General features: G+C 46.9%; 1 protein-coding gene across 7 annotated transcripts in view; it reads left to right on the plus strand.

The window, feature by feature from the left end:
- The window catches only part of PPP3CA (protein phosphatase 3 catalytic subunit alpha), a 665,570-nt gene that overhangs the window by 510,748 nt on the left and 132,224 nt on the right, over positions 1-22,598 (plus strand). For all 7 annotated transcript variants that reach the window (XM_078676076.1, XM_078676079.1, XM_078676081.1 and 4 more), the window contains exon 7: positions 18,679-18,756. In XM_078676076.1, coding sequence (XP_078532202.1) covers positions 18,679-18,756 — 78 coding nt within the window. The remainder of the gene's footprint in view (positions 1-18,678; positions 18,757-22,598) is intronic.

Raw genomic sequence — 22,598 nt, forward strand, 5'->3', positions numbered from 1 at the left:
CCCCTGCACGCCATGAGAGGGAAACAGATAGCATTAGCCCTGAACGCCGCACGTCTAGTGCTGTTGGCCCACTGGGGCACCGAGCAGGTCCCGGACCACATCGCTTGGCTTAGAGGGCTGTGGGGGGTATTGGGAATGGAGCAACTAACTTTGGTGGCAGACAACAAAGCGGACGTATGCCTTGAACTGTGGGCTCCATTTATCATTATCCTCAGCAAGAAGTTCAGAGAAGTGACTTGCTCCAAGCTCTTAAAAATTCTACGACTCACTGACACTGCCCAACACTCAAAGCCCCTAAAGAACTGATAAAGAGTGCCAAGTGACCCTGCGGGAGGTATGATAAAATACTTCTAAAGGTGCGGAGGAGACGGGAGGGTTGGGAGGGGGAATTGTCTTTTAGCAGGTTCTTCCTGCATCTTTTCCTCTTTTTTTCTTCGCTTTGTTTTCCGATGGTTCTTTGCCTGTGTCATTAAGCCCAGTTAAATGTTTTCTCTCCCCTTACGTTTCACAAGGCACGGCTCAAAGGGACTGAGATAACAATGCAAATTCTTGGATAAGTAGCCCATTGTAGCCCACTGTCTTCGCTGCCTGCCCCCGGGTTGTTGGAATTCAGCTGTGTCAAACTCATAAGACTGCTAATACCAATGTTGGCTATTGATTATCGATCTTTCGGAATATTTTGCTGCTGTGCTAACGTATAAACAAATAAAAATTGTTATTCCATAAAATGTGAAGTCATAATCAATGTACAGCAGGGGCGTGACTTATAGGTAGCTCGGGTGACTACAACTTATGAATATCGTTGGGTTTGTACGAGTGTAATCTGAGCCTAACTATAATGTCCCTGTAACATTTCTTTTTTCCAGTAACTTTCTAAGGTTTTCTTTATTCTATTTCTTAACTATAACGCCCATGTAACCTTTGTTTTTGTGTGTGCGTATTTTGAAGGTTTTTTAAAAAAAAATGAATTTCTGAATTGTAACCTCTAACGTTTCAGAGTGGGTGTGTGTGTGGCTGTATAGGTCGCTGAGTGACTTTGTGAGTGGCTGTATGGGTCTGTGACTGGGTATGTGAGTTGTTATGTGTGTGTGTGTGTGTGTGGCTTTATGGGTCTGTAAGTGGGTGTGTGAATAGTTGTGTGGGTGGGTGTGGGTTTTTGAGTGGGTGTGTGAGGAGCTGTGTGGGTTCGTGAGTGATAGAGAAAAAAACGTTATAAGGTAAATTATTGGCCTTTATGGGTCCATCTGGGACCCCTCCAACATACCCATGGGGTCAGGGTACCTCTACCCTGACCCCTTCATGAACATTACAGCTGAACTTTCAGCCCCGGGCACCGTTTCCCGATTTAAAAAAAATGGTGGCTGCAACTTCTCTGTCAGGTTGCGGCAAGCCAATGAGATTCTTTCTTTGGCACGTGGATCCGCGGATCGATTCGCAGATGATCCCCGTCCCAATATATCTATACATTTTTCCTTGAATACCTCGTAAATTACTTAATGGATTTACACCAAATCATCAAAAGTGCGAGCTCCGTAAAAAAATCTACCCTTCTGCCAAATTTGGTGATAAACTGTTTAGCTGTGTTCAAAGCACCTATGGGAAAATGCATGGGAAAAATCATTCTCCCCCACCCCCCCCCCCCCCCATTTTTTCTCACCCCTCGCTTGATGGATCTCCTGGAAACTTTCAACACCGCAGCTGTACCAACTAAAATATATGTTATGAAACTTTCTGGAAGATTCGTCAAGCGATGCCAAAGTTAGTCCTAACTATAACTACCTACTGGCTACTGCCAGTAGGTTATTAGGTTATTCATATATTTATATATGTACATATATATGTGTGTGTGTGTGTGTGTGTGTGTATATATATATATATATATATATATATATATATATATATATATAATCACCACCAAAAAGCTCTTGCGCTTCGGGAGGTCACTCCCGTCGTCTGTGCTATCCAGCATGTTGGCCTCTCATAGCTTACACTTCCCATCTCCAAAACATTACATGAATCCCAACGCGTTTCGAGGCCACACCGCCTCTTCATCCAGGGGACAAGGCAGGAGCACAGATTCAGCTCACCTCCGTTTTTCAACATATTTATTGATTGAAAACTGCCGCCCTCAGTGGGCGTGGCTTATTGTTCACACCATCGGGCATGATGGTAATTGCAGTCCGTGAGGTAAGTTCCACACTCCCTATAGTACGTTGTATGCTCCTGCATTGAAATATATAGTCCATTAATATCCTTAAGTAGCAAAGGAGAATCGGGATAATGAAGCTGTGCTTTTGACTCAGACGTCGTACCGGAAGGCGAAGAGCAGTTCTCCACCGCGGCATCTCTGCCTCACAGTATCGTACCTGTGATCAGAGCGGTGCTCCTCCCAACGGCCAAGAACAGCCGTCTATGAAATCTTCACCACCAAAAAGCTCTTGTGCTTCGGGAGGTCACTCCCGTCATCTATGCTATCCAGCATGTTGGCCTCTCGTAGCTTACACTTCCCATCTTCCCATCTCCAAAACATTACATGAATCCCGACTCGTTTCGAGTCCACACTGCCTCTTCATCCAGGGGACAAGGCAGGAGCACACATTCAGCTCACCTCCGTTTGTCAACATCTTTATTGATTGAAAACTGCCGCCCTCAGTGGGCGTGGGCGTGGCTTATTGTTCACACCAAGTGGGGCTTGGCGCAATCTTTTGGAACAAGAAAGGATTGAATGGTTCTTGATATATATATATATATATATATATATATATATATATATATATATATATATATATATATACACACACACACACGTATGTTTAACTGAAAAAGCAAAAATGTTAATTTGTAATGTGGAAACTAATATTTTGGTGACTGCAGTCTTCCTATTAACAATTTCTGTTGTGTTCCTTAGATTTTACCATCTGACACATCATGCACTGTTGCTGTAAGGGGTATTGTTTACAGTAAAGGACTTGGGAGCCCACCCATTGCTTACCGTTGTTGGCATTCATTGTCACTCTTCTATTCTGTTTCTTCCCCCTCCCACTCACGCCTTCTGCACGCTCCGTCTTCCCCTCCCACCCCTTATGCGTACTCCGTCTTCCCCTCCCACCAGCCCCTACTGCCTGCTCCATTTTCCCTCCCACCAACCCCTTTTGCGTGCTCCGTCCTCCCCTCCCACCCACCCCTTCTGCGTGCTCAGTTTTCCCCTCCCACCCGCCCCTTCTGCGTGCTTAGTTTTCCCCTCCCACCCGCCCCTTCTGCGTGCTTAGTTTTCCCCTCCCACCCGCCCCTTCTGCGTGCTTAGTTTTCCCCTCCCACCCGCCCCTTCTGCGTGCTCAGTTTTCCCCTCCCACCCGCCCCTTCTGCGTGCTCAGTTTTCCCCTCCCGCCCGCCCCTTCTGCGTGCTCAGTTTTCCCCTCCCGCCCGCCCCTTCTGCGTGCTCAGTTTTCCCCACCCACCCGCCCTGTCTGCGTGCTCCGTCTTCCCCACCCACCCGGTGTGCGTGCTCAGCCTTCGCGTTCCATCTTCCCCGCCCACCCTCCCCTTCTTCGCGTTCCATCTTCCCCGCCCACCCTCCCCTTGTTCGCATTCCATCTTCCCCGCCCACCCTCCCCTTGTTCGCGTTCCATCTTCCCCGCCCACCCTCCCCTTCTTCGCGTTCCATCTTCCCCGCCCACCCTCCCCTTCTTCGCAATCCATCTTCCCAGCGACCCTCCCCTTCTGTGCGTTCCATCTTCCCCGCCCACCCTCCCCATCTTAAAAGACCCTCCTCCCCATCTTCAAAGTCCCACCCACCCTCCCCATCTTCAAAAATCCACCCTCCCCTTCTGCGTGTTGCATCTTACCCACAAACCCTCCCCTTCTACGTGTTGCATCTTACCCACCCACCCTCCCCTTCTGCGCGTTGCATCTTATCCACCCACCCTCCCCTTCTGCGCGTTGCATCTTACCCACCCACCCTCCCCTTCTGCGCGTTGCATCTTACCCACCCACCCTCCCCTTCTGCGCGTTGCATCTTACCCACCCACCCACCCTTTCTGTACGCTCCCATCTTCCCCTCCCACCCTTTCTGCGCGCTCCATCTTCCCCTCCCACCCACCCTTTCTGCGACCTCCATCTTCCCCTCCCACCCTCCCCTTATGCGCGCTCCATCTTCCCCTCCCACCCTCCCTTTCTGCGCGCTCCATCTTCCCCACCCACCCTCCCCTTCTGCGTGTTCCATCTTCCCCACCCACCCTCCCCTTCTGCGTGTTCCATCTTCCCCACCCACCCTCCCCTTCTGCGTGTTCCATCTTCCCCACCCACCCTCCCCTTCTGCGTGTTCCATCTTCCCCACCCACCCTCCCCTTCTGCGTGTTCCATCTTCCCCACCCACCCTCCCCTTCTGCGTGTTCCATCTTCCCCACCCACCCTCCCCTTCTGCGTGTTCCTTCTGCCCCACCCACCCTCCCCTTCTGTGTGTTCCTTCTGCGCCACCCACCCTCCCCTTCTGTGTGTTCCTTCTGCGCGTTCCATCTTCCCCACCCACCCACCCTCCCCTTCTGCGCGTTCCATCTTCCCCACCCACCCTCCCCTTCTGCGCGTTCCATCTTCCCCACCCACCCTCCCCTTCTGCACGTTCCATCTTCCCCACCCACCCTCCCCTTCTGCACGTTCCATCTTCCCCACCCACCCTCCCCTTCTGCACGTTCCATCTTCCCCACCCACCCTCCCCTTCTGCACGTTCCATCTTCCCCACCCACCCTCCCCTTCTGCACGTTCCATCTTCCCCACCCACCCTCCCCTTCTGCACGTTCCATCTTCCCCACCCACCCTCCCCTTCTGCACGTTCCATCTTCCCCACCCACCCTCCCCTTCTGCACGTTCCATCTTTCCCACCCACCCACCCCTTCTGCTCGTTCCATCTTACCCCCCCACCCTCCCCTTCTGCGCATTCCATCTTCCCCACCCACCCTCCCCTTCTGCGTGTTCCATCTTCCCCACCCACCCTCCCCTTCTGCGCGTTCCATCTATCCCACCCACCCTCCCCTTCTGCGCGTTCCATCTATCCCACCCACCCTCCCCTTCTGCGAGTTCCATCTTCCCCACCCACCCTCCCCTTCTGCAAGTTCCATCTTCCCCACCCACCCTCCCCTTCTGCGAGTTCCATCTTCCCCACCCACCCTCCCCTTCTGCGCGAACCATCTTCCCCACCCACCCTCACCTTCTGCGCGTTCCATCTTCCCGACCCACCCTCCCCTTCTGCGCGTTCCATCTTCCCCACAAACCCTCCCCTTCTACGTGTTCCATCTTCCCAACCCACCCTCCCTCCCTTCTGCGCGTTCCATCTTCCCACCCTCCCCTTCTTCGCGTTCCATCTTCCCCGCCCACCCTCCCCTTCTTCGCGTTCCATCTTCCCCGCCCACCCTCCCCTTCTTCGCGTTCCATCTTCCCCGCCCACCCTCCCCTTCTTCGCGTTCCATCTTCCCCGCCCACCCTCCCCTTCTTCGCGTTCCATCTTCCCCGCCCACCCTCCCCTTCTTCGCAATCCATCTTCCCCGCCCACCCTCCCCTTCTTCGCAATCCATCTTCCCCAGCGACCCTCCCCTTCTGTGCGTTCCATCTTCCCCACCCACCCTCCCCATCTTCAAAAATCTACCCTCCCCTTCTGCGTGTTGCATCTTACCCACAAACCCTCCCCTTCTACGTGTTGCATATTACCCACCCACCCTCCCATTCGGCGCGTTGCATCTTATCCACCCACCCTCCCCTTCTGCGCGTTGCATCTTACCCACCCACCCTCCCCTTCTGCGCGTTGCATCTTAGACACCCACCCTCCCCTTCTGCGCATTGCATCTTACCCACCCACCCTCCCCTTCTGCGCGTTGCATCTTACCCACCCACCCTCCCCTTCTGCGTGTTGCATCTTACCCACCCACCCTCCCCTTCTGCGCCTTGCATCTTACCCACCCACCCTCCCCTTCTGCGCCTTGCATCTCGACCCACCCACCCTCCCCTTCTGCGCCTTGCATCTTGACCCACCCACCCTCCCCTTCTGCGCCTTGCATCTTGACCCACCCACCCTCCCCTTCTGCGCCTTGCATCTTGACCCACCCACCCTCCCCTTCTGCGCCTTGCATCTTGACCCACCCACCCTCCCCTTCTGCGCCTTGCATCTTGACCCTCCCCTTCTGCGCCTTGCATCTCAAGCACCCACCCTCCCCTTCTGCACGTTCCATCTTTCCGCACACCCTATCCTTCTGCGCGTTGCATGTTCTCCACCCACCCATCCCTTCTGCGCGTTCAATTTTGACCCGCCCCTTCTGCGCGTTACATCTTTCCTGCCCACCCTCCCCTTCTGCGCGTTACGTCTTTCCCTCCCACCCTCCCCTTCTGCGCGTTACATCTTTCCCGCCCTCCCTCCCCTTCTGCGCGTTACATCTTTCCCGCCCTCCCTCCCCTTCTGCGCGTTACATCTTTCCCGCCCTCCCTCCCATTGTGCGAGTTACATCTTCCCCGCCCTCCCTCCCATTTTGCGAGTTACATCTTCCCCGCCCTCCCTCCCATTGTGCGTGTTACATCTTCCCCGCCCTCCCTCCCATTGTACGCATTACAACTTCTCCACCCACCCTCCCCTTGTGCGCGTTACATCTTCTCCACCCACCCTCCCCTTCTGAGCGTTCCATCTTCTCTACCCACATGCCCCTTCTCGGCGCGGCTTCTGTTGTCCCCTCCCACCCGTTCCATTCAGGCCGGCTTCAGGAGACAAAAGTGGTCCACGAATTTGGATCAGTGGTCCACGAATTTGGATCATAAACCTACTCGACTTAACTTTTTTAAGTGGTCCACGAATTTGGATCATAAACCTACTCGACTTAACTTTTTTGTAACTTTCTTTCGGCACATTCGTATGAATTTGTTTAATAACCACATTACTTTCTGATTTTAATAAACAACCACAGTTGTCCCTTGTTTAAACAAATTGCTGTTTAGTTATGACATAAGTTGTTCCATGGTAAAAGGCTGTCGGCAGCAATTACACGAGAAAGGGCATGGCCTTCGCTCGCTTCCTTTAATCTGTCCCAACATAGTTTTGCACAACCATTGGCTTTGCACGAACGGCGCGGAGTGCGTAGAGTGGCTCTTACCTGTGCGTTTACAGCCAGTCCCAGAACCTGTTGTGCATGGGCTTCTGGGAAGTAGCATGCTTTCTGGGTGGATTTGCAGGAATGTTTGCGAAAGTTCAAACTTGCATATTGCCTGGTTGAAGGTGGGGGGAGCTCAAATCATTACATCGTAAATCGTGTTAAAGCAAACCAAAACGATAGTCACTAAAGTTATTCATGCCAGATTTGGGATATGTGTTCAGCTGTTTTTTTTGGTAATCGAGAACAAAAATCCACTTGTGAAATTCTAATTTCGGATCAACTCAATAACTTTGCTGCCCCTTTACCCAAAATAACAATTCAGCATGACGTTTGAGTAGAAGCATCATAGTTGACTGCACCAACCAAGCACCTGCCAAATTTTCATACAGATTCGTGATCTGCCTCAAACATAGAAATTAGGTAAGACATAGACAAACATAACATACATTTGAAACTTATCTGCTTTTATGTTGTAAATTAAATGTCTAACAATCTACCCTACGAATTTATGCCAAATCAAAAGATGCCCTGGTATGATTAAAATTCGATCTCCAGGTTACCTTGGTGCACTAGAATTCAGCAGTTCTTGCTACAGCCGAAGGCAAGCATTCCCTGGGACTTAAAATTGCAAAAAATTGAAAATGCTAATATCGGATCGCCAGTATATAATCTTGCCTCTCCTTGACTGTTCTATAAAAAATCTGAAAGTAGGAAATCTAATTGCAGGGATCAGGTGTCTGCCAAATTTCGACCCTATTCCTTAAAGCTCAAATTGTTGCAAAGTTAGCCGGTTTCCAAAATGTAAGTTTGCTCTGGAATCAATAATTCAGCCAATCAGTTGCACATACACGTGTATACAGTACATCCAGTGTCCATGCTTACCTGAGTGCTGCTTAATAACCGTGTGATACAATCTGGCTTTGTGTGACCATTTCGCTCTGGTTTTTATGTTTATGTTCTTTGTTAATTAACTTTAAAAAGTCTTTAATTAGCTGGAGGCCGTAAACTAACATGCAAAGTCGAGGAAATGGCAATTCCTGATTACAAAAAATACATAAAATTGGAAGGGGGTAGAGTCTCTTAGTACAGTTTGCTGTATGCTTGCTGGTGGAAGCGGTGTTCCTTAAAGGGTTTTCTGCTCCTTTCTGAAGCAGAAGAGAGAAAGTGGATGTCTGATCTTGGATTGCCTGTTATTCTGGGTACGAAGGGCACAGACTGAAATGGTTGAGGTTTCAGCAGTATCTTGGAATCATTGACCTGTGACTAAAAGAGAGGGCACCTCCCCGGCACATACAGCAGTAAGTCAAAGTCGGCATGCATGGGTGTAACTCTGTTGCCACCCCTTTAACTGTCTGCCCCTCAGCAGATCATGGACTATGAAGTCCCATGTCAGCCCTGCGGTGTTACCCACATGGCCTGTTTGCACGCTGTCTCATCTCTGTGTGCATGCTGTGCTGCAGCTCGGCTCCATCTGGCCGTACAAATAGGAGTGGCCTTGCAGTCTCAGAGGTGGTCCTTGTGATCTTAAATCATAGATGGATGAGACCCACTTCCACCATCAATAACACGACTGTGCCATCGCATACACAGTATGTATGTGAGGAGTGAGGAGTTTGCTGTGGCCCAGATGACATACAGGAATTGCTATAATTAGCAAAAGGGGAAAAAGGCCTTCAGAAGAACGAATAAACAGATGGAAAACAGACAGGAAAGTGAGGCTAGAGTTTGAAGAAAATCTGTAAAGAAATGAGGGAGAGATGTGGAATGAGGCGGGGTTGGCCTTGACACATGCAATCTCTTTAAATGTATATACTTACAAAATACTTAGTTTCTTCCCCTTCTGTGCACACAGAGACAGGTGATGGCACAGGCAGGCTCCACAAAGGTGCAGAAGGATCCGTTGACCGGATATAGAGGGTGGTGGGTCCTGCCGTTCTGTAGTACACGGTCACGTGCTGAGGTCTCGAGAGGAGTGAGGATAAGGCACGTATGCTCAATATCGCAGGTAGTGCTGCACTTTGGATTTAAGGCAGTTCTTGCACCTGTGGGTCACAGGTGCTGCAGTTGGGATAAAGAAGGAGCCTACTGTGCAGCACCTGGAAGCATGGTATGCTTGTTCCTGCCGTGTGCAGGGACTATGCTGTGAAGGTATCATATGTTTCTGCAGTGCATTGCGCGTGAAGGCCTCTCATTCTCCTGCAGTGGATAGAAGATATGCTGCAACTGAATGCAGCACATGTTCATTCGCTGCGCAGCTCCTGCAACTCCGGCTGCACGTAGTCTGCACTCTTTCCTCAGTGTATATGCACTACAGCTGTGCACAAAGACGAGACATGAGTTGCATTGCATTTCATTTCATGATGTTCAAACACTGTCTTTGATTGAGGCTTCTGTAGGATATAATGTCAAAGAATGAATTTTTAACTCCACCTAGACAACGTCAGTCCTACATGCCACTATTTCCTACTTGCCAAGAGCGGTAGAGCTTGTTGCAACAAGAAATTCCTTTCCACATTAGCACTAGATGGCGACATTTTAGACTTTGAGCTAAGCACTGGTTGTGCGCAACAGCGAGCTTCAGTGCCACTACTGACTTTGTGTAAAGCTGGGCAAGTAAAGATGAAAAGAATATTTTGGGGGCTGTGGCCTAGAAGCTCTAAAAATGCCCCAAAAATTGTTTTTGCATTTGTGTAGAAAAGAGATTTTACCAAACTCTAACACACGCTGAAAAAAGCAGAAGCAACCCAAGCCTCCCTAAAACACAGGCGCAAATACAGCCCAGACTGCTGCTGCAAAGTAGGTTTCCTTCACACACAGAACAAGTAGGAGATCAGCACACACATATTATCAAGCTTCCCTTGTCGTAGAACATGTTTGAGGGTATTACATGTTCCAAGAGTAGGAAAACAAAATGACGAGGCCTAAGGAAGGGCAGACAGAATGTTGAGATGGGCAGGGAGAGACACAGAAGAAAAAGAAGTCCGTTATATAAATAGTGAGTGTATCCATACCCTGACGGCGAGTTGGTCGCTGGTCTTTGGACCCCACTGGCAAATCGTCTTTGAACTGCTTCCTGAGGATCCCCTGCTTCTGAGGTCGCTGCAGCTGCAAGTGCTGTAGGCGCGGATTTTTGGAAACTACCTCGCCGGACCCGCTTCGCGGGTCCCGCAGCGCCGTGTGGCTGGAGGCGCTTGACTGTGTGGGCCTGACATCACCATCGAGGAGGAGCGGGCAGGGCAGAGTGTCGGCGGGGCTGCGAGCAGGCAGGGACTCCAGTGTCCAGGAGCCCCTGCGCGCCCATTGATTACACCTGGGCTGCTCTCCCCGCTGGACACGCCCCCCCCCCGCCTGTCTGTTTGTTTGAAAAGCCGGCACCCACAGCTTAACATTGGAACCCTTACCCTGACGGCGAGTTGGTCGCTGGTCTTTGGACCCCACTGGCAAATCGTCTTTGAACTGCTTCCTGAGGATACCCTGCTTCTGAGGTCGCTGCAGCTGCAAGTGCTGTAGGCGCGGATTTTTGGCAGCACCGTGTGGCTGGAGGCGCTTGACTGTGTGGGCCTGACATCACCATCGAGGAGGAGCGGGCAGGGCAGAGTGTCGGCGGGGCTGCGAGCAGGCAGGGACTCCAGTGTCCAGGAGCCCCTGCGCGCCCATTGATTACACCTGGGCTGCTCTCCCCGCTGGACACGCCCCCCGCCTGTCTGTTTGTTTGAAAAGCCGGCACCCACAGCTTAACATTGGAACCCTTACCCTGACGGCGAGTTGGTCGCTGGTCTTTGGACACCACTGGCAAATCGTCTTTGAACTGCTTCCTGAGGATCCCCTGCTTCTGAGGTCGCTGCAGCTGCAAGTGCTGTAGGCGCGGATTTTTGGAAACTACCTCGCCGGACCCGCTTCGCGGGTCCCGCAGCGCCGTGTTGCTGGAGGCGCTTGACTGTGTGGGCCTGACATCACCATCGAGGAGGAGCGGGCAGGGCAGAGTGTCGGCGGGGCTGCGAGCAGGCAGGGACTCCAGTGTCCAGGAGCCCCTGCGCGCCCATTGATTACACCTGGGCTGCTCTCCCCGCTGGACACACCCCCCTGTCCTCCATCCTATTGGCTAGCCGCACTAGAAGTATAAAATTGTCTTTACTACCCGCTAAGCGGGAGCGTGCGGGAGCGAGCCGGGAGAAGCTCGGGACAAGGGCGGGACCGTCCAAGGCCGTCACAGGCCGGAGTGGGCCGGGCTGGGCCTACCCTCTTAGGTCGTGTATTCGACCCCTGGTCCTATTCACTGTTATAGCCCCCTGCCGAATATAACCCATCACTTATCACTATGCCGTCCCCAGCAAAGGAGAGTACCCCATTGAAGCAGGGAGGTGTTAAAAGTAAGACCCTAGAGAATTATTTCTCCCGGGCGGGGGGGGAGGGGGACAAAGAGTGTAACCTGTCCCGGTTAAGGGCAGAACGGAGACGCTCAATAGATAACTTGGAAAACACCCCCCTTGGAGACCAATCCACCATGCCCAGGGAGGAGTTGTCCCTAATAGATGATGTCCCACTCCTGCTGAGGGATTGTATGAACACTTCACCAGTTGCAGCCATGAGTATAGTTCCAGCCACCAGTCTAAGCCCTACTAGGGTGACCATTGATTTAGTCTCCCAACTTCCCCCAGCCCCTAAGGCTAGGAAAGCTCAACCCAAGCCAGCCACCGCGCAAGGAGTACTTGGGCCCCCTCCTAACAAACGTAGGAGGAAATCGAAGGGAGCCCAGGGAAGGAGCAAACCCAAAATCTCTCATTTGGATTTTGGGAAGTCTTCAAAACCCCCCGTACTAGCAGCGAAATTACCGGCCGAATCACACCCCAAACCTATTGTCCAGGAGGATCTAGCTCCCGCCCCGATAAAAGATACAGGAATTAATATCGCTAATGTTCCCCTCTCAGTTGTCCCGCTTGGAAACCTGGAATTCTTGCTAAGGTCTCTATTACTACCGATTAGCGAGAGTATAAAAAAGATTGAGATCAGACTAACCATTTTGGAGACCACACTAGGTAGTCTGAAAATTCCGGCTGGTCTTCAGGGAAGGCATCTAGAATCCACTCCCATCACATTAGCCCCTCAACAGCCTCCAAATAGTGCAGCAAACATAGTCCCTCCACAAGCCGCAAATGCGGCGGACTCGCAACATCTCTTAAGGTCCAAGCCCGCACCAACTAAGTCCCTTAACTCTAACACGCCCATTCCTCCCTCAGGCCCTCTTCATCCGGCACAGCCGGTAGATAGTACTACACTGATCCCTCTAAGGAAGCTTCCCCCGAGACCACGTAGGCCTAACCTACCCCCTGAGACTAATGATTTTACTGTAGTCATGGCGGGTGTTCCCCCACTCGAAGTAGGTGAAACTGAGGATTTTTGTGCCCTGAAAAGTAGGGTAATTAAGTGGTTAAACATAAATAGACCCCTCCCGATACACCTTAATAATGAAATCATAATGGTAAGAAGGGTGCCATGGGTGGGGAGAACACATAAATCCATTACAGGGGACTGCATACTGGTGAGTTTTAGGGACACGGAAACGGTGTCCTATATATGCCAAGGGAAAAACAGATCCAGGGAATCCACCATTCAAACCCTTCGTGTGTCTTTCTTTTTTCCCATTACTCCAGTCCCATTGCAACCGCCACAAATTCATAACAACTGGGAGAGGGTTGGCAGGAGGGGGAGACACCAGGACTTTAATCCTAGGCCATTATTTGGCCGACCAGAACCACCCTTTCACACCTATAATCGGTTTAATTGCCTGAACGATCTAGAGGGGGTAGACTGACAAACGGATAATGCCCCCCAGGGTTATATGGAAAAGGGCGTTGTGGCAGAGGTGTTGGTGGAGCAAAGCTCTCAGGTTCAGCAAATTCTACGGAGTGGTGTTGGGAAATCCGTGTATGTTGAACCTAAGGCTACAGCCATAGAATGTATAGGAGGGGGACATGGGCTGGCCACGCAAGGGTCAATACAGGAGATACCATCAAGGCCACAGGGGGGTTCAGAATGGAGGGGGGAGGGAGTGAGACTGATCTCCTGGAACGTAGCAGGCATAGCGGGCAAATTTAGCAATAAGGAATGGGTTGATTTTATTAGAAAATGTCATGTTATATGTGTACAGGAGACATGGGCCTCGGTGAACAATTGTCACCTACAGGGGTACAAGTGTTTCTTTGTTCCCGCCCGAAAATCCAGATCAGGGAGAGCAATGGGCGGGTTGTCCATTTACGTAGATTTAGACCTCCCAGGCACCTGGTCTTCCCCAGATTGGAATTCACATGGGATTCAGGCAGTTCGGTTCCTCGGAAAGGGGCTAAGATTTTCTGTTTTTAATTTATATAACACTGAGATAGCAAACAACCATACCCCGCTACTAGCTGAACTAGACCATAGGCTGGGACAGGAAACAACATTCCAAAATAAGGGGCAGTCTCATGGGCTGTTTTTAATGGGAGATTTTAACTGCCATCTTTGTCCGGCACTGGTCAAGGTAAACTCAGATTGGTCACAATGCCCAATGGAGAAGGGGCCGCATTTTTCTCACACGCCTACTGAGTCGGCTCTCAGTTTGCTTCGGCTTAAGTATGATTTAGAGCATACCATTAATATGATTGACCCACAGTTGGATGGTACACTTCCACCAACTTTTAAGGGCAGGGGTTGCTCATCTATTATAGATTATATTCTGGCCTCGAGATCCCTGATAAATAAAATAATCAGTGTAGGGATAGAATGGAGCAGCTTCAGCGACCACAACCCTCTTGTTTTGGTGCTCTCGTATAGGGTGGGTACTGGAACCAGAGTCCATCACACAATTGAGGAGAGGGCCATAGACCAAGGCAGGAGACTGAAATGGTCCAAAATAGACGGGGTAAAGTTTTATAAAACTTTGGGCGACAAGGGCCTACTGGCCATTAATGACTGTCTAGATTTAGAAGTCCAGGGATCAAGGTTACTGGAAGCATTTGACCAGATCGCTAACCTGATCGATGGCCTACTTAAGACCAGTGCGCCCATACGTAACCTGGTTAATCCCCGGTGGTTCGATAAAGACTGCTCTAAGGCATTGAGGGAGTTGAAATGCTGCCTTAAGCTAAAACCAAGGGACCCTCAAAAAATCAAGGTGTGCAGAGAAAAATACAAAAAAGAGACTAAAAGGAGGAAACTTGCCCTGCAGGCAGAAGCATGGGCAGATCTAAGAGAGGCAGGGGAAAGAAAGGATCTTGCGGGTTTTTGGAGAATCATTAATAAACCGACCTTTCAAGAAAATGATTCCCCGGACATAGGGGCTAACATCCTCCCGGAGCAGTGGGTCACACACTTTAGGGGTTTATATAACTATGAGCCCGGTATCCCCGTAGAGTCACCGGTAACCCCAAGTCAGGTTTCCCCGGTAGTATTTACTCTTAAGGAGATTACTGCAGGGATGGAGGGTCTGACTAAAAATAAAGCCCCGGGTCCGGATGGGATTCCCCCTGACCTGTTTCTTAGCAATATAGAACTATGGGCCCCTCTGATGACCAGGGTAATAAATACTGCTATCTCTTGTGGCCTGCCACCATCTTGGTCAAAAGCGATTATTGTGCCAATTTTCAAAAAGGGCAATAGGGATGACCCCAAGTGCTATCGGCCTATTTCCCTGATTGACGTATCGGCCAAACTTTTGGGTAGGGCAATCCTTAACAGACTGTCCGAGTGGACCGAAGAGAATAACACCTTCTCGGACACTCAATACGGGTTCAGGACAGGGAGGTCCACTAGTGACCAATGCCTGAACCTTTATATGCTGACTGCCAAATATACTCTGGCCAGTGATGAACCCATTTATATGGGATTCATGGATTTGGCAGCAGCATTTGACCACGTCAATAGAGGAAAGCTGTGGGACATGATGTCAAGTATGGGGATTGAGAGTGGTTTAATTACCATATTAAGGGAATTGCATAGCGACACCACGGCCAAGGTTCGATTTAATAGGGAGGGAGGATTGTCTGACTCTTTTCCATGTAAGAGCGGAGTCAGACAAGGTTGCATTCTTGCCCCTTTTTTGTTTTCCCTTTATATTAACAACTTGGAGCAGTTTCTTTTGGGTTTAAAGGCAGATTCCCCTAGGGTCGGGCCGCGGCATATTCCTGTTCTGCTTTACGCAGATGACGCGGTCTTGCTTGCACGTACACCCCGAAGCTTACAAATCCTGATAGATGGGTTTGTTAAGTTCATGAGTACCCTGGATCTATCTGTCAACCTCGGTAAATCTTATGTGCTCCTGGCCGGCAAAAAAGCTTCCTCTAAATTTACTTATACAATAGGCACCCATATTTTAGAGGAGGTCAAAACGTTCGCTTATCTTGGAGTAACCTTTGACGGCGCTCTGAAGTTTAACTCCTTGGTGGCGGAACGTTGTAGCAAAATGATTGCCTCTAATGGGGCAATAGCTGGATATGGCAGGAGGCTAGGTAGATGGAGCCTGGAACAGGTGATGAACTTGTATTGCTCCGTATCATGCTCCAAAGTAATCTATGGGGCAGAAGTATGGGGCTTTGTGAACACCACTAGAATCCAACAGGAAGAAAACAAATATCTGAAATCTATCCTGAGGGCACCACCCAGCACCGCTGGAATCATAGCTCACAGGGAGCTAGGGAGGCCATACTTGGATGACCTGTTAAAACTTAGGCCAATTGTGGCCTGGCTAAAAATATGGGTTAATCCAGATGCGCATCTAAGCAGAGAAATTTTATTGGACTGCTTAGATAGGACTAATTGTATGCGCATCCCCTGGCTTAAATACGTGAAAAACACCCTTGAGGATTTAGGCTTTGGAAACCTCTTCACGAACCCTACAACAATTTCAGCCCAGCACAAGAAACAAGTAGGGGAAATTTTCCTACAGCGGAAAATCCAACGCAGAGCTGAGGCTGAAGGAGTTAAAAAGACTGTGAGGGCTCATAATCTGGTGAAGAGTGTGGAGGGTATGGAGCCTTATCTGTACCTCGTGCATAATGCACAGGATAGATTTCTTATGTGCCGTTTTAGACTGAACTTACTTCCTTTTTTGTTGGCTTCACCAGCAGGTTTCACCACATCAATTGAGCAGAAGGGACCATGCGGCTGCGACAACAGGTCTCCGCAGGATTCCCTCCATTTTGTTTTGCTTTGTCCCTATTTTTCAATGCCCAGGCGCAGATTTCTTGTAAATATTTTTAAAAAAGCCCAACAGGAACATGCCAGGGATGCATTAGTCTTTTTGCAAAAAGCCTCTGATCCCCTAACCTTGTGTTGTATTATGAATTTTATTAAGGTTGCGGTCCGATTAAGGATGACTAGGGGTTAGGAATGAAAGATTTTGGATTTTCTATTTTAAATTTATGGACTTATATGTCGGTATATCTATTTGTATTAACTTTGTATAAGGATCTTGATTAATGTTTCATGACCTTTTATCTATGTATATATATATGTGCTTTTATGGTGTTTTTTAATCACCGAATAAAGATTCTTAAAAAAAAAAAAAAGAGTGTATCCATTTGTTGCTAAGGCCTTTCCTAAAGTACTTTGTACATAACAGATGGGATCCTTTAGAATGTGTCCATTCTAATTGTCTGACCTGGGGGATCGCTGCTGCCTTTTAAAACTGCATCTGATTTATTGTGCCCGGTGATTGAAGCCACTCATTGAGTATTATGCCCAGCTGCGGATGGCTATATGGTATTGTATGAGATGCTCAAAGGCCTATCTGGAATATAGCGTCCAGTTCTCATAGTCTTACCTGATTAGTTGCCACCACGTTTAGTAAATGCATTTGGGGTCTTTTTTCCCTAAAATAAATGCCACCTCTGGTATCTTGTGTTTGGTTTCCCCAAATGAAATGATATGTGAAGTACACGGGCCACCTCTAAAATATTACTAATAATTCTGGAGGACACATTTTATGTTTTATCATTTTCTGGAGAATGCCTCTGGTCTATTGTGTCTGAAGTCTCAGGACATATATCACATGAGCTAGAAGGGAACCCTGGAAAACAAATCATACCATCACCATATTGTATTGCGTGATCATACTAGGTGAGTTCAGTGCTCTCGAGATATGAGGGGCTCTCCCCTCTTCAGCTTTGCAAACATTGAGACAGAATGATTTTTTGTATAGCACAATTTTCTTAATATATTATCCAAAAAGTAGAAGGTTTTACATTCAGTTCTAAAGAGCTAATGTAACATTCCAGTACGATAGGTTTTCCCAGCCGCAACAAACAAATATGCCTAGAAAATGAAGGTGGGCCAATGCATATACAGGAAGCCCGGCAGAAACTTATGGGTGCTGCAGGAGTAGCAGTGATTCTCTGAGTATGCCTTACTGAAAATAAAGCCCAATTGAATATCACAGGTCTGAAGGAATAATGCATGTATTGCTCTTGACTGATAAGTTAAAAGGGCTGATCAATTAATAATAATCAAAATTCCTGAGCGAGAAAGTGAATTACGACCAGCATTGATGATTTTATATGCCAAGGTGCTGTCTGTGTATATCGGAGAATTGCTTTAAATAATTTAGAGCATGGGCTATTGTATAAGGAGCCTGTCCGACTGTTCCCACAGCGGCTAACATAATTCGATGATCTGAACACACAGTGCAGACCCGAGTATCCAGTCTGCGGAATCTGGGTCAAATGTATTAGAACGCTTCACAGTGAGCATGCTCATTGAGACGAGTAACAATACACTGTATCCAAACAGAGATCTGTGGATACAAACGTTGAACTATGCTGTGCATTGTAGTTGATTAAGATCCTACATTTTGGATATCATCACTTGATAGAAGCAGGTACGGTGTATAGGATGAGATCACTAGAGGTTAACAGAGACGGTTCTGTCCTGATGAGACCCCTGCTTCGTCTACAGAGTCGAAACGTCGATACAATCTCACTGGTGTCAGTTATGAACTTTAGTGGAAATAAGATTAAAAATTCTGTATTGAAGTTTGTTGCAACTTACCCCACGTGTCTTTTGATGTGTATATGTTTTCACACATGAACAACTTTATTATACTACGCCGTCTGCCCTAGTAGGCATCATTCATTGTATTGTCATGACATTAATACATTTGTTTTGATACAAAGAGTGGCTCTTATGTGCATTGTTTGGTGCATAAGTAATTGCATTTGAAAGAAATAGGACAAAGTGGAAATATTTGAACACATTTATTTTGAAACTGAAATCCTTCGAACCACTTTGTGTTATAATATTATTCCATGTCTCAGCCTGCTGAGGTCGATTCTCAGATTTGCACAACTTCATATCAGTATGCCAGAATGTCATATTGGATCACGGGTGCTCAAAGAGGGCAGGCTGTCCGTGTTCCATGACACTGCCCAGTATATCCGTAAGATTGTGAGTCCTTTTGTGCTCAGACCAGGAGTCCTTGTCCTTGAATGTTTCATTTGTACTATTGCTGGTCATTTGAATGTTTGAAATTTACATAATAGAGATCAGTATTAAAAATTCACTCGTGATTTTTTTTTCCTAGTTACCCAGCTGTATGTGAATTTCTACAACATAATAACTTGTTATCGATACTTCGAGCCCATGAAGCCCAAGATGCTGGGTAAGTTTCTTTCCAAGGTGTTATTTCATATTTTCAGAGTTTTTTTAAAATTCATTTTCCTATTAAGTTAGGCTGCACATAAAAGCTTGATGAAGCAAGACAGCTCCATATTTGTGCGTTACATATTCAACAACTCCTTTGATGCATAGTTTCATATTTTTCTGTCTTACCTTTATGTATGTGTTCTTTGTTAAATCTCCAAACTCCAATAAGAGTCGGGAGATAGTGAAAGCGGTTTCCCCACCACCTTTTTACTTTAAAAACTATTTTATGTTAAAAACCACATTCCCCCCTTTTTTTAAATGAGATGTGTCCCCCTGCTGTTAGTGTTTTATCTTCTACCAGATGTATCAATCAAAACTTAGTTCATCTAAACTTTTTGTTTATATCTTTTTTAAATTGTTTTTAATAATTAAAATACCCCATGCTCTTAATAAGTCACTGGTAAAAAAAAAAGAGATAATAGTTTAGCAAAGATGATTTCTCATTGGCCTACCTCTAGAATTGAGTAGGTGGGAGAATTTGTTAGTCTCCCAGTTAGTCTCACAAATGTATTAAGGCGTGGGCAAAGTAAAACACTGAAATTAGATACTCGCACTGGTTCAACCTATTAAGATTGTGTGTTACTATTTTGACTTTGTTAATTTCAGGTTCAAATTATTTTGGATTATTAATTTCAGTATACCATTATATATTTACCTGGTATCAGTCTGTACTGTTATTTTGTCAACATTTATTTCGACATTACATTTTTTAAATGTATTAAATGTTATTTAAGTGTTAACCCTGTACCTGTGTTTTTGCCCTTCACCTTGTATATATGTATGTTTATATGTGTGTGAACTATTCACATAGTGCAAACCTAGTCAAAAGATAGCGGAGCACTGTATAGGGGACGAGGGAAAGATGCATTCAGTACGTGATGGGAGAGGGGTGGGCATAGTATCTAGGAGCGAAAGTGGGCTGCTACTTCATATTGATAGGGTGCTCTTTAAAATGTGTGGCGTTGGCCCTTTCCTAAATTGGAGCAGGATTGGTGCAGTTCTGATGGCTATGGGGATACGATTCCAGATCATGGATGTGTAGGATGGAGAGGGCTTGTTGCCTTCTTCGGTTTGATAATTAACAACCACAGGGGCTGTCCAAAAACCCCGAAACCGGGACAAGCAATCAATACACCTAACAATACGTTCAGGGAGAAAAAACACTAAAGTTAAAATACTTCCAACAATTCGGAAAGAGAAATAAACAAACAAAAGAAAAGAGATGAAAAGAGTGGTTAAAGAGGCCCTTTGAAACAAAGTACTAGTATCAAAAATCACATATTTATTGTGTCATATATCAACAATTCCTTAAAAAGATTTAGTTAACGTACAAATGTGCTCAAGGCGAAAAATGCTGGTATACAAAAAAGGGGGGGAACGTACAAACCAGACAAGTGGCATACCAAAACATTACATATCATGATAAAGGAACAACATAAACATAAGTATTGTGTCCTTAATACAAATTGAGCCACAAAGTAGCGTAGACGGCGTTTTGACCGTTATATTATTGTACGGTCATCTTCAGGACTTGGAGGGGGGTAACCAACACCCTGCAAAGGAAATCCGAGATTTCATTTTACAAATAACCTAGCTTCAGGATTTAACCCCCTTGTGTGCTCAATAAAACGCCCGTACAGCGTGACAATTCACACAGCGCTGAAAGGGCTAATAGAGATTAATAGCAGTCCGCCCTTAAATGGCTACCGAATTTAATTACTACACTAATTCTTTTCACAATCAATATGTCAGCCTGCTGCCTTTATCATAACATTTAATAACAAAAAAACTGGCCTATAACCTTTTCCATCGGTTTATCACCATCACCATAACCAACGCAGACTGTACAGTATTGGTCATCAGTTTTTCAACAAGACAACCATCAGGTATACAGTCATAATGTTAGAAATATGTACAAAATTACAGTTGTCAAAACAATATAAAATCCCTACTAGTAGCCTATTATGGATACCAAAGTTCAAATCGTCTGTCATCATAGGCACCTCAACTCTTTCCTACTACTGTAATCTGGGAAAGTCAGTGTATCAAAATACCTGCCTACGGGCTTTACCACAGTGTATTTCACTGCTGAAAGCTTAGTGCCTTGAACACATTCTTTTCACAAAAAGTATGTCAGCCCTACTTGCTTTGTCATAACTTTTCATTTGAAACAGATCACTAATAAGAAATCTGACACAACATTCCCAGTGAACTCATAAGCCCTATAGCCTTTACCATTGGGCTGAAACCATAGCAAGCATCGTGTTTACTGAAATGCGCATAAGCTGAAAGCTATTATGCATACAGTTATAAAATTGCAAATAGGTACAGAATTATAGTGGGTAAAACAATATACAACCCCTCTCATTAGGGCCTAATGATAATCGCCATAGTGAAAATCTTCTATTTACAGGGTTTTTTCAGAGCAGGTAACCAATACCAAACCACTTGCCTACTATGGTAACCTGCAAGATTACATGTAACCTAATACCAGTCTACAGCGTGTGGCATAGTAAAAAAAACAATCCACTGTTTGAGGCTTATTGGTTTTCACAAATGCTGTACACAAGAAATAAGCCAGGCCCTCCACCTTTGCCATACCTTTTCATAACAAATAGACCAGACTTCGGTCATCTAGCATAACATTTCCTGACACACCAGTCAGGCATACAGTTATTATAATTGGCTTGTCACCATAACCAATTCAGGCTATACTCCTTCTATACTGGAGTGTAAGCTTTCCCAAAAGGCAACCATCTGGCATACAGTCATAAAAGTACAAATGTGCATAAAATTACAGATAAGAAAACACTATCTTTCCAAGGATTCTCCCAGTGCAAATCTTATTATAGCCATGGTGTGTCAGCGAGCGCAACCAACACCGAAACCCTTGCCTACTATGGTAATATGTGAGATTCCATAAAAAACAAAATATCTGTAGGCTTAAATACAGCGTAATACCCATCCGCCTGTAAGTGCCTATTGACTTTAACATATGTTTTTCATAATGAATACATCAGGTCAACTGCCCTTTTTGTAACAATCATTGATTTTACTACCCTAACCATTTCAATCCTGCTGTACTGCTTATAAGCTTTGCCACAAGCCAAAAAGTGCAATACAAGCACTCTGTTTAGTGGAAATAGACCACTTTGGTCCAATCAATTTTTCTATTTGGGGAAACGAACATGTGGTTGGAGCCTAATCCCCTCTCTACTAGTACTCGGAAAGCTCTTTTTTCTTCTTCACACAAGGTCTTCGGACGGCTGCGCTAAAACTGCATGTGGATTACTACAGTCCTGGGCATCCAGTATTGTGCCAAAACACACTGCTGCACTCAGCGTAACGTTAATGATGGAAAGGGAAGAATGTGTGTGCTGCCACCAGAAAAAACAAACATGTAAATTATCTACTTATCTAAGATACTTTGATAGTGCCATACCCCTGAAAATTCAAGCTCCATTCCATTGTGCGCTTGTTTCTTGTTAGGGAGCCTTCACTATATAGCCATACTTCTGCAGGCTCGTGCATATAGTCAAGAAACAAAATAATGACAGCTGTGTGGAGGGGAAGCACTTTTGCTGTGGAAGCATACAAGTTCTGCTCAAACAAACGTACTCTTGACCACCAATAATGAGGCCAAACCCATCTGTAGTGCTACTGTAAGCTCTTTTTAGATTGATCACTTAAGGTCTGGCAACAGCTGTGCTTTCAAGCCAGACCTAAAATGGATCAATTTTGTTACGAGTACACCTTCAACTAGGAAGCACCATCACTGATCTATTAACCCATTTCGCG

This window comes from Lissotriton helveticus, chromosome 2_1, assembly GCF_964261635.1.
Source record: "Lissotriton helveticus chromosome 2_1, aLisHel1.1, whole genome shotgun sequence".
NCBI classification, from domain to species: Eukaryota; Metazoa; Chordata; class Amphibia; order Caudata; family Salamandridae; genus Lissotriton; species Lissotriton helveticus.